A 12,696-nucleotide genomic window follows, 5' to 3' on the forward strand; every position below is an offset into this window, starting at 1 on the left:
GTTTTCAGCCATGGTGAAGGTGGGTGATCCCTCCTTGATGTTAGTCAGTTGGCTTTCTGGTAATTCCCAGTTTGACTTGAAGCACCTGAGCAATAGGATATTAGGAACTAGAATAAGGAGCAGGTAAATTCCGTACCATCAATTATTAGAATTAAACTGACCAAATAAACTAATTTCAAGGACAATTACAATTCTGTCCCTGAATCTAAGCAAAAGATAAAAAAGATGGTTTATTAAGTTTTATTCATGATCTTCTATGTAATTACTATGTATGGGAGCCCCAATCTAAGTGGAAGACATTCTGTTTCAGTTCTTTGCCACTCAGAGTTACTGCCCTTTTTGCATAATGTGCGGTGAATGGTGGTATGCCAGGTGATGCTGTGACATTAGTTTTCTTGCATGGAATCATCATCTTTATTATCACATCTTGAAATGGGAATGATTTGTGAGTAAAGATGTACAGATTGCTAACATTCATGGGTTTATTATGATTGTGGGGAATATAAAGCTAGCGTCCATTGCCAGACTTTCTAATCCCTCTCATGTTTCATCCCAAGTAGTAGCCTGTAGTAATGTCTTAGAGTTGATGGTTGTTTTCATTTTATAGTTTGACTATTTTAAGAGCAGCTAATGCTTATTTCATTAAGAATACTATTTAAAAGCAAAGACACAGGTGAAAACATTGTTTGCTCAGTCTAGCAAATACAAATAAAACACGTTATAGATAAAACCAAAAATAATTGATATGAAAATATCTTTATACCAGCCAATACTCAGCGTTTAATTGATAATTGATTTTCCTCTTGAAATTGGAGTAGAAAATACTAGTTTATGAGAGTTGTGCCATTAAACTTCTGAGGGCCCGGGTAAGCTTCTAGTGAAAAAGTCTGATTCAACATCAGCTGACACTATTTTTCTTCTCTGTGGCACTATCATCTTCCTGCTGTTTATTTTGACTGTAGTTTTGGTAATATCTGCGGATGCATCTTAAAATTCCCCATGTACAAAGCACGTCTTACCCCTGCAAAAGCCTGGTGGGCCCGTGATGGTGAGCCCCGGGGTGGGAGCACCTGGTGGGCTGCCGGGAAGGGGGCAGTCCTGCTGCTGCCTCCGCCATGGGGCCGTGGCTCCAGCCGTGCTTCTGCAGGGCTGGACTACACGCGCTCGGACAGCGTAGCAATATTGACACCGGTCAGATTAAACCTACAGTCTATTTCGAGCTTCCAGTAAAAATCAAGTTCAAATTCCTTAGCATTGACAGGGTGCTCAAGTGTCAGCTTTATGTCCTTTTTAGGTAATGTACGAGATACTTTATTTAACTTGGTATATGTCATTGCTTCCCAAATGATTGCATCAGTGGCTTTAAAATTAGGCGGAGTTTGAACTTAGCATGTTTAAAATGCACACATCAGCTTGACCATGTGACTACCCATTAAGTGATGTGGTGGATATGCTTGAGAGCTCCTCTTAGAGCTGTTCGGGAGCCTTGTGACTCAAATGGTAAGATTCAGGGCATGGTGCCTTTGAAGCAATCAAAATTACTTCTGTTCTCTCCACCCTCCTAGTTACTGCTGGCGACGGTGGAGGCTTTGTTCTGTTGTGCAGGAAGTCCTGCAGCATAAGGTTCTGTGAGGGTCTGTCATTGCCTGAACCAGAGTACCATCTGTTGAGATTCCTTAAATTAGTCTTATTTTTTGCCCATAAACTTTCAGATTTCAGGACTTCAGCCAGCTGACCAGGCCTTGCTACAGTTCCCATCAAGTCTCTAGACAACCGACTATTGTGCATGCAGAAAGTATGAGCATTTGGGAGCCATCAGATTTACTGCACATGTGTAGGCCACATGGACAACACAAGTGCAGTGAGTCCTATGTTTCTCAGGCATGTCACACTTGCCACACAGTGTGTGTGCATGCATAACTGCCCAGGAAGACACTGACAAGAAATATGGTGACGTTACACATACCACACAATGTAATTTATCTTGAAATTAACTCTAAAACATTTGTGCTTGCATGTTTTGTGAAGGTGTCGGAAGTTCAAGGTTTTCTAGAGAAGTGATTTTCTTTCACTTAACTCTTCCCAAGCAGCTGCCATGATCCGTTTTTGTCCATCCTGCCTTTCCACTGCTGCCAGAACTCAGCTCTCTTCTAGACTGTAAGTGGTATCAAGGGTACTACTGCAAGGTGGAGGTGGTGGAGGAGTCGGTGGGGATATTGATGACAGGTTCAAGAGAGAAGGCAGCTACAGAACTGCTTAGGTGACAGCACTGCTTGAATGTAAATATACTCTGAGCATCTGTTTAGCAAATTTCTTTTTTTACTTGAAAACAAATAGATTAAATAAAAATATTTATGTATTAGTTTTCAAATTGATGTAAAGATGTTCTAAATACACTGTAGTACTCATTTTCAAAAAGAAGCTACTATATTTCTTATTGCAGAAGCAGCAGGCAAGATTTAAATCCCTGTGAGTAGACAGCACACCTTTGATAGTAATCTTGTTTGTAAGGAGTTTTACATATATGGAAATGTTGGTAGCTTCTGACACTTCAGAAAATAGTATGGATAAAAACTGTCCAGCTTTAGATAGCTTAAAAAGCCCCTTGTTCAAATCAGTATAAATAAAAAATAAGAAACACTTCATAGATTCCAATTATTCCATAATCTGTTGTTTTGTGCAGTTTTGTGTAACACATGCTGCACTGACCTCTGCCAGCTCCATGCTAAGAGATGAACAGTGACTTGCTTGCCAGCTTCTAGCAATTGCCAGGAGCCAGAAGCCATGGTTGATGTGTGAAGGAAACACAGCAGAGTCAACACTGCTTCACTGTGGCATGTCTTGAGAATATGTGACCATCTCCTTTTAAGAGCTATTTTAACTGGAGCATAGGAAAACATGTCTTTTAGTTTTTACAATAATTAAACGTAATTCAAGGATAAGCTTGGCTTTTGGCTCATCTATTTTTCTGCCATTTTGTCTGGTTTACTTGCCCTTTCCAGGGAAATTTTGTTGTGAGGGATTAGCAGTGAAGCATGGAATATGTTGACTGCCATGGATGACAGTGTTGAAGAGGTTTTGGGGAGTTTTTTCAGCATTTCTTAGAATTTGAAGCTCATCACAGCTAAACATTTGTAATTTAAAACAAACAAACAAAAAAAAAAAAACAACAAACACCATTAGGCTACAATGTTTGCATTACCTGCAATCATATTTACTTAGTATCCAACAGCTTCTATACTGCCATCCTGAGGCAAGGTGTGCCTCTCCATATGGCTATCTTTGTAGCTGGGAAGATGTTTGCTACTAAACTAGAACAGGAAAAAATGTCTCTCTTTGGAATGATGTTGTCTGGCTGCCAAGGAAAGTTAGGTTCCAACAAAAGTATTTTCACTGCTTGAATGAGCTAAGGATGGATACCTTCAGTCTGTGTGGAGGAGACTTCAGAGCTTTCAGAGTACTTTGTCTTCCTAAGCAGTGTAATTTCTGTCTTGTCTGGTCTGAACCAGCTGTTCCTTGTTCAAGAGCTGATGTCTTGTAGGCTAACACTTGATGGAGGGTGCTTGCCTCAAAATAGATAGCGATGAGTGTCAATGACATGCCTGGAGCTGTCCCTGCTTTTGCCCTCTCAAGAGGGTAAAGGAGAGGGACACGGTTCAAGCTTCTACAGTTATCATTGCTGCTTTGGGTACCTAAGGCTGGAGAGGGGTTAGTTGTGGCTTTTGTGCCTTACTTCATCTGTTAATGCTGGAGGTTGAAGTGATCTTCCTCTGCCTTTTGCTCTGGGAAAGGAGGGGTTCCTTTGGGGATCCAGGCAGAATGACACCTTCCCAAACTTTTGGTTTCTGTGGATTTAGGAGAGGTGGGAGAATAGTATTTTCTAATCTTTCCCGAAGCAGCATAAGCAGCCACTTAAAGGGGTGACGGCCAAGTCCCTCTGTGCATTTTCAAAACTTGTGTCATTTGTCACTGAGCATTCTCGCATTGGATACTGCTATACAAGGACCAGTTAACTGCGCCTGGGGTCTAGTCATGTAAGTGGTTCAATCTCAAGGCTTGATCAAAATGGTCTCTCTATAAAAATGAATTTTTTCTTCTAAATAATTCACTATAAAATGAGAAAATCACTGTTGCTTTTTCAGACAAAGACCAGGAGAGGTGAAGTTTAACTTGTGTTCTTGAATGTGCTCTTTGGCAAATTTCTCTCTGCAGGGAAATGCTCTGGAACATTGAGTCTGCTTGTTAGGGAGGGCAGTGGGCAGGTGGCTGCTTTGCTGGCCTTACAGGGGGACATTTCACTGGTTTGGGCAAAACCAGCTACAAGGTGGGCAGGAATGCCTCAGAAAATTACAAATTTCTGTAATCAAAACACGAAGCAAATGTTGCCAGAAATGAACAGGTATTTACGATGTGCTACTGCACACTGGAATGTACATCTGTATCATAAGGTGAGCATCTTACAGGGGGGATTTTTTTTTGTACAAGCCCTTCACTTAAGATACCAAATTTTTAGCGTTCTCAGCTTTTTTCTGTGAACAATTTTGAGCACAACCCAAGCAGCTGAACCCTAATGTAACGTAGCCTTGTCAAATCTTTTGAAGGAGTTTTGAGAGTTTCATGGTAATGCTGGCCATGATCATTGTGGAACCGTGAAAATGAAAACTTTTCACTGCCTGCAGGAGCAGAGCCTAGACTCCATAGCCATGAACCAAGGGTCTGTGATGCAGATGAAGAACAGATTATCAGTGTCCTGAAGTATGTGATGCATAGATGTGCCTTTCCATCTGTTTTTAAGTCTGCAAAATAAGGGACTAGGTATTTTGAAACAGGTTCTCATGACATGCATACACCGGCTTTGTTTTGGGTCAGGCCCTCTCTATCCCTGTGTGTGCTACTGCAGGGAGAACCTGCCTGCTCCTGGGCTACCACGTACCTTACCCGTGTGTTTCCCAGAACTCAACACCAGCAAGTTTTCAGGCTGTGCTGCATTTTTGTGTGCTGTCTTTAGTAGGCTTTAGGTACAACGTTCTGCGCCTCAAACTGAACCGAATCAGGCTGGAACAGCCACGGGAAGGCAGCCCCCTTTACTTAGTCCCTAAAATTTTTGCCGGAGTTCAAGCAGGGACCGAGTTCCCGGGCTGGGAGCGCAGCAGCGGCCGCAGCGAGGGGCCAGGCCGGTGCGGCGGGCGAGCGGGGCCGGTGCGGGCCGGGCTGCCCGCGGCGCGTCCCCGGCGGGCGCTGAGCGTCCTCCTGCCGCCGCCAGGGGGTACTCGGGGAGTGGGAACGCGGGGAACAAAAGGAGCCGAGTCCCCTCCGCGGGGGAACGTGCGAGCGCCGGTCCCCGCGCTGCGGCCCGCACATTCCTGGCCGAAACCCGAACCGGGGAAGGGGGCGGGCTCGCCCCGGCAATGGAGCCGCGGCGCCGGGCGGGGCGGGGGCTGCGGGGCGCAACCGGGGCACGGGGGGCCGCTGGGTGCCGCTCCGCTCCGCCCGGCCCCGCTGCGCCCGGGCCCCGCGGCCGCGCTGCGTTACCGCGCAGCACCCCGGCCCCGCTGCCTCGCTGGGCCGCGCCCCGGCCCGGCTGCCTCGCCCCGGTCCCCCGCTGCGTTGCGCTGCGCCCCGGCCCCGCTGCACCCAGCCCGCTGCCGCGCTGCGCTCGGCGGGGCCGGCGCGGCCCCGAACTTTCACCCTCCCTCCGCTCCAAAAGTTCAGCAGTTTGGTGACGTCAGGGCGCCCGCAGCCAATGGGCGCTGCGGGTGATATTTTGGGAGGGGGGAGGGGTGGCACCGCGCCGCGGGCGCTCGCCCGGCTGCCATGCCCAGTGAATGGGGAGCGGGCGGGCAGCGCAGCAGCGGCTGGGAGCGCCGCCGCCTCCGCCGCCTCCGCTCGCCGCCTCCCGGTCCCGGCTCCGCCGGCCGCCAGCGCGGGGGCGCGGGCCCGCGGCGGCAGCAGCCGAGCCGCGGCAGGGAGCGCCCGGGGAGACCGCGGCTGCCAGCCCCCGGCGGGTTACCTGCCCGGCCCAGGTGGGGCCATGCGGAGCGGGGGAGGCTGCCTGGGAGGCTGTCGCCGCCGCTGATGGATGTTTTGTGTGCGTTCGCCTCCGCTCGCGGCTTCGCTTTCATCTGAGGACGCGTCTGGCTCTAGCTCTGTTGAACTCTCTGCCTTCTGGTACCGTTTGCAGATAAGAGAGAGAAAGCCGAGCCCGAGAGGCAATTCCCCACCTTCTCCCACCTAACGTGACCCCTTCAGGCGCTTTGAAGGTTTGCTGGAGCTCCGGCGAGGATGGCAGCGGTGGGCTCCCTTGGGCTGTGCTAAGAGCCTCTTGTTTTCTTTTCCTTTTCTTCTTAGAGGCGTTTCATCTTTAAGGGCCGGCCGCTTGCACACACTTTTATACCCGCTGAAGCCATCAAGAAACCATGTCGCCTGGTGGAAGAAGTGCGTTTTTGTGCCTTGGAACGATCTTGAGCTTTGGGAGCTGGATGCCTGTGGGAGGATGCCCGCATAAATGTACATGTATCGCTTCCAACGTGGATTGTCACGGACTAGGACTCAAAACTGTACCGAGGGATATTCCCAGGAACGCAGAGAGACTGTAAGTACAAACCCTTAAGAGCTCCTCAAGTACTTGTAGAAGCACCTGGGATGAGTTTGGCAACACCTGCCTATGAGTGCAGGGCACATACAGCAGCACTTTCAGGGATCAGACACGGATTAATGTTTTCAGGAGGGAAGGGGAGGAGCTTTTCAGCAGTTACAGCTGCCCTGCTGCTGTTATTGCTTTTAAAAAAATAGTCAGGTTCATGTTTTTTTTCAGTTTCAGTTACTGTCTGATCGGGTTTTGTAGTGACTTGTTTGTAATGGAGTTTACGGCTCTACCCGGAGTGCTCCCAGCAGTAATCGTTGTCAATGCAAATGCCAGTTTAATATGCAATTAGAAACCTGGATGTTTTCACCTGGTGGCTGGTAGCAGTTTCTCCTTACTTTCTCAACACGGTGACTTCAACACCGTGGAAAAATCAACTACTGCCATAAACTAATTGAAATGGCTAAGAAGTCACATTAAAGCATCCTCTAATTTCTGTCTTCAACTGCTGCAGGGAAGCTGGCTGTTCAATTTTTCATTTACTTCATGGTTTATGATAGTAGTGCAATGTTGCAGAGTGTTTCCAACGTCAGCACGGGAGAATGTAATGTGTTTGTTCAGAGTAAATCTTCTGTATCATAACTTCTCATGAGGTTTTACTTTACTTTTCACTCACGAAAGCAAACTTCAGGCCTCTGATACAGTTCTGGCCCTCGTGTGGTGCAGCGGACGGCATCTCTGACATTGCTTAATACATGGCATGTGGCACACTTCAGGGAATGCCCGGTGCTAGATATGAAGATGTCCAGACCGGAATGTTAAGCAGAGTTTCAGCACGGCTCTGCAGATGACCCCAGGGCAGTGCAGTCAGTTATGCCTGATGTGGACTGGCTGATAACTGAAAACGGTTTTGAACTTGTAAGCAAATGCCATAGCTTGTATGGCCAGACTTCCTATTTTATTTCCTTCTGGGTCATAGACTTGGGGAAACTGCAAACTCTTAAGCAGTTTTTCTTCTAGTAAATCAAGCTAGATGGAGTTACTAAGCTAACAAAGTTTTTGTGCATAGAGCACTCTTAAAATCTGAGTTCTGTCCCCGAATGAAATTTTATAGCATCCTTGAATGTTTCTAAATGTGTTTTATAGTGCTGAGAGCTCTTAAATGATAGCGCTGTGCAGATTTCTTGCTTCCCTGTTCTAATGTCTTTAATGTTTTGTGGCCATATCAGCCTTCCTTGTAACCCTAGCTGTGTGAGCAACACTTCTCATATGTGAGCGTTAAGGGAAGGTTAAGTTCTGCATGAAACTGTGTATCTCTAAAATTGATGGGTAGCAACCTGGCAATTTAGAGACACACACCCCCCCCCCCCCCCCCCCCCCAACAACCCAACCCCAAAACAACAGGTCCCACAACAAACCGCTACCGAAGTAGTATTCCTAGCCAGCCAGAGTAAGGACGTGTGGTAATGCAGTGTTTTGTATGCCTCCTTAGTGGGGTGTGTTTGCATGGTTTTAAGAGTCAAAGGCTAGAACTAAACTTATAAATTTCAGGCTAAAACGATTCGCAAATGTAAGGTTAGTTGGCCACCTGAGAAGAACTTAAAAATGGTAATTTATTACTGCCTAAGCTTTAGGGGGCCTGAATTAGTTTTGTTACTGGGTTTCATTTGTGAGAGTTTACTTAATAGAGATGTTAACTTCCCTTGCCTTCCGTAAGCAGTTAAACCAAAAGAGTAAGTTGCTTGGCATTGGTATGTTAAGTGATAAACAGAATGAAGGAGAGTGTAATCAGTGTGCTCTGGGTCCTGATAATCTCAAATTTAAATCTGTAAATAACAGCAAAAATTAATGGCTGTGTGAAGAACAATAGTAGCTATTTCACAATATTCGGTGTGAATACTTAACCTCAGAGATACACTACTGATACATATGAAATGTAGCCCTGTTGGATGGTTTGTTTGTTTGGTTTGGTGTTTAAATCCTTGTATTGGGAGTACTCGGTGGCTGAAACATTCTGGAAGTAGTATACAAAGGATCACATAGTAACACATCATTCCATATTTTTAAATATTGTCTTCACTTTTCATTCTGTTAGTCCACCTGAGCCTTTCACTGTGTTTATAGTGTTCACTATTGTCCTTATTACAAGTGCATTTTAAAGCTTGTATCAGTTCTTTCAAATCTACATTTCTAATTGCACTAACTGGAATTTTCTAATGTGAGCAGCAGGGAGGAAAAAGACTTCGTATTCCTCAGAGTCTAAATTCTGGTCGTAAGTGAAACATCAGTCAGCACTGGATATATCAGAGTACCTAATTTTTGTCTGTGGTCCATGGCAACCTGTGACTATGACCCAACACCGGGTTGATGTGTAGTCTTTAACTAGTTTAACGTGTAAATAAAACCAAATAGATTGTATCTGAAATGACAAAGATGTGTTTAATCTTGGATAAATATTTATATTTGGGAGATATAATTTTAACAGGTTTCTTGATGGCCACACACCAAGTGACTTTTTAGAGTCTTGTGCTATGAAAAGGTCTTTGCTTCTTTATGCATTCTCTTGAGCTAAAAATTCTGCATACCTGTTCAAGTTGGAAACTTTTTGCTTTAATTAATAAGAGATCTAATGGCACCACTTAAAATATTTTGCCATTAAGGTTTTTGAGTTATGTTTGTATAAATGTTAGAGATTGTTTGGGCTGGTGGAGCCAAGTTAAATATTATTTAAATTCATGTTAATATGAAACCCCAGGAAAACTGGAAGTGTAACACTAAGGAAAAAAAAATGGGAAGGCTCTTTGGGGAGGGAGTATCGAGCAGTTTTAATAAATGAACTACTGATCATCTCCTGACACCTGAAGAAATGGGCATCACCAGAGCTTTGATTACTGGTCCTTCATGAGAAATGTGATGCATGCTTTCTTTACTTTCTTGCTGCCTTTTTTTTTTTTTTTTTTTAGTGCTTTGAAGGTGTAGGTTTTTTGTAAAGAGTTCTACCTGTGATTTCTGTTTTGAGGGGAATCCACAGGTTAACCAGTGGTCACAGAAACAGAATTGTAAATTTATCCTAAACTTTTTTTTACACAGATTCATCTGTAATAGTAGCTTTACAAATATAGCAAGTAGTATTAGGTTTGTGTTGCAGTCTACCTTGTTATTACATTCTATGATAGTCTTCTAATTGTGTGGTATAGATGGAAGCTTTTGCTCGGTTAGGTTTTGTGAAGATCTAAAAAGAGGTGAATGCTGTATACTACTACACAAAGAAATTATGCAGTCTGGAGAAAATAAGGGGTGAAACAAATATTTGTCGCTTCCAGGAGCGACTTCTATTTGCCTTAGTTCTAGAGAAGGAACCCTCAGAATAGCCATCATGTCATACGAAAGGAGGTCTGAGACTTTTCCTCAAATTGCAAGATGGATGTTCCACAGAGGACCTTGTGTGTGAGCAGAATGATATAGCTGACCTTGTGGACTGTCATTAGTATTTACTGATCCATTCCATGATTGCTAAGTAGCTTAACATCCTACCAGAAAAAGTTTATAGTCCTTTTATGGAGAAAAATAATAATGGAATAGTTAACTTTTGAGGGTGGGCATAGTGATTTCTTTTTGTAAGCCATGCAACTGATAAGATGTTTTGTGCTGATAAAGGAAGCAGAAGTTATGGGTTGAGAAATTCAGAATATGTAAATACATCCATAAAAATCTTGAATCTTTAACCTTCCTGAAAAGTTCCTTAGGATTGCTTAATCAAGCTCCTTTAATCAGACTTTGCTTAGCAGTGCCTCAGTTCATATATGTGATTATTTATGTAATTGTCTTCAGTGGAAATGTTTTCTAAAACTGTAAAATATTACACACATGGATTTTTGTAACACTTACTAAAGCTGATAGTCAAATTTAGTTTGAGATGGTGTGTAAATGCAGTGAGCAGATCCAAGCCACCGGCTTGGCCATTGTGTTCTTTGGCTCTGAAAGCAATAAGTGATACGGAGAAACTGCTCAGAAGTCTTCTGGGTCAGTACCTGCTTTCTGTTTTAATATATGAGCTTTGTGTTCTTCTTCCATTCGTGTCTAGCTATCTCCCTGTCTGTGTATATGTATAAATGTTTCTTTGGAGAATTTAGCTATTTTGGAGTTCTTGATGACCTTATACTTGTTGGCTTCGAATCTTGTCAATTATGATAGCTCTCCAGTGTTATTTGTTGTTTTGTTTTGTCTTTAACTTTGAAGAGTTCTTTACCTTGCTAAATCGATAACGTTTGCAAGACTAATCCGTTCCGTGCTTTGTCTGAGTAGCTAAATTGAGTGTGTCCCCATTTAGGTGCAATTTAGAAGCTTAGTCATCTGCTTACTCTGGAGTTTTCATGTGGTCTGGGGTTTCTGTTATACAAATATATTATTATGGTGTTTTTGGCCTAGGTGCATGTAGCTGCTGAAGTTGCACTGGCATGTAATAAGTCTTCAACTTCCTCAATTTTGTCTCCAAATTAAATCTAAGCTCCTGTCTTGAATGCTTCCATATTACGGCAGAACGCAATGTTAAACACATGCAAATATAATTATACTGACTCTTACATTGACATTCTGTTTTTCTAGAGTTCTTCCCACTAGGGATTACCACTCATTTGTTTGTGTAGTAATAGTCTCCAAAACCTTGCATGGAGATTTTTAATTTATTCCCTTCCCCCCCCTTCCCTAGGTCATGTGTCAGAAAGTAGACATACATGGCTTTGGCTTTGAAGAGCTTGCTCTTAGAGCTACTGATACTAGGAAAACTTGACTGAGCTGCTTAATTTAATATGGATATGTCCCTTTACTAATTTAAAGCTGAGTACTTGTGCTTGACATGCACTTGTATAAGGTCAGTCTTGCACTATTAAATTTGTTATCTTGTTTTGAAGTGATGGAAACAGGATGGAGGATGAAATTAGCTACTGTAATTTGGAAGCTACAGAAATAAATAGTGGCCGTTGTCCTGTTGTCTGTATTTGTTTGCACAAATTTGTATCGAAGTCTGAGATCAAAGAGACCAGGCTACTTATTGCAGAATTTTTTAATTAGTTGCTCTGAGACTATTTACTTTCATATTCTTACTTTGGCAGCTGAGTATTGATTCATGCAAAAGAATTAAGTGAAAAGAAAGTTAGCCCTCTAAAGAACAGCCGTTGTCTTTTGGGAAGTCCTAAAATATAGATTACAAGTGTTGCTTTTGTCCCTCAGAATTTGTGTGTGCATGAGTTTGGGGAAGTGTGTATCAAAGTTGGTATAGCATACCTGTATAGGTGGATTGCAAGACCAAAAATAAGTAAATCCTGATACTTTTGTATTTGTACAGTAATCTGTATAAAAATTCTTCTTGTACACTGTCTATGTTGATTGATCTGAAGTTGTTTGACCTTCGTAGTAGAGTAGTATGGGTAATGTTTTGGGATGTCACTGCCAAGCATTTCTTTGTTTGTTTTTCAGTTCAACCATTCACAGTTATGTTGGAAACTAATAACCTGTCCTGCATGGACGTTAACATCTGATATGATTTGTTTTGTGCATTTCATTAGTATCTAAGTTACTCCTCGGTTTCCACAGAGCAGAAAGAAAATGGTTTTCCCCCAGAAATCTCCCAAGATGCTTGGGGAGTTATAAGGATGGTGGGGAAAAGAACTTGGCTCTGATAAGGATATTCAAGGAGTAAGTTTCAGCCATTGCATGTTAAGAATTGAGCCTGTTTACTGGAGAGGCTGCTCACAAGCCTTAAATGAGGATGTGTCCCTCCCAGGAACTAATAGCTCAAATGACTTGAAGATTAACACTTCTAGAACTCTTGTTATAGTTCTTTTGGTGCCCACGGTGCTCATTTCCATGTGCTGCCTGTTGCTGCAGCTGATCTTTTAAAATGAATAACGTTTTGTCTGATGATGGTCTAGTGGAATCAATTTTTCCTTGATTAGAAGATTTAATTATTCCTGGACAAAGATGGAGAATAGAAGCCATGGATTAATATTGTAGTTATGTTGGTTTACACTTGATTCACTACAAATTAATGGAAAATGTTTTTTCTTTGAGTTCAGGTTGAAATATGTCAGGATCCTTTCCTAGTCATAACTGTG

General features: G+C 43.3%; 1 protein-coding gene across 1 annotated transcript in view; it reads left to right on the forward strand.

Moving 5' to 3' along the window:
• Window positions 1-5,850: 5,850 nt before the first annotated feature.
• Window positions 5,851-12,696, forward strand: part of SLIT3 (slit guidance ligand 3) — a 529,407-nt gene continuing 522,561 nt past the window's right edge. Inside the window, exon 1 of the mRNA XM_080399320.1 lies at window positions 5,851-6,592. Within this exon, the coding sequence (XP_080255446.1) occupies window positions 6,417-6,592 (176 nt within the window). The 5' untranslated portion in view covers window positions 5,851-6,416. The remainder of the gene's footprint in view (window positions 6,593-12,696) is intronic.

The sequence above is a fragment of the Falco punctatus genome (assembly GCF_963210335.1).
Source record: "Falco punctatus genome assembly, chromosome: 8".
In the NCBI taxonomy this organism is placed as follows: Eukaryota; Metazoa; Chordata; class Aves; order Falconiformes; family Falconidae; genus Falco; species Falco punctatus.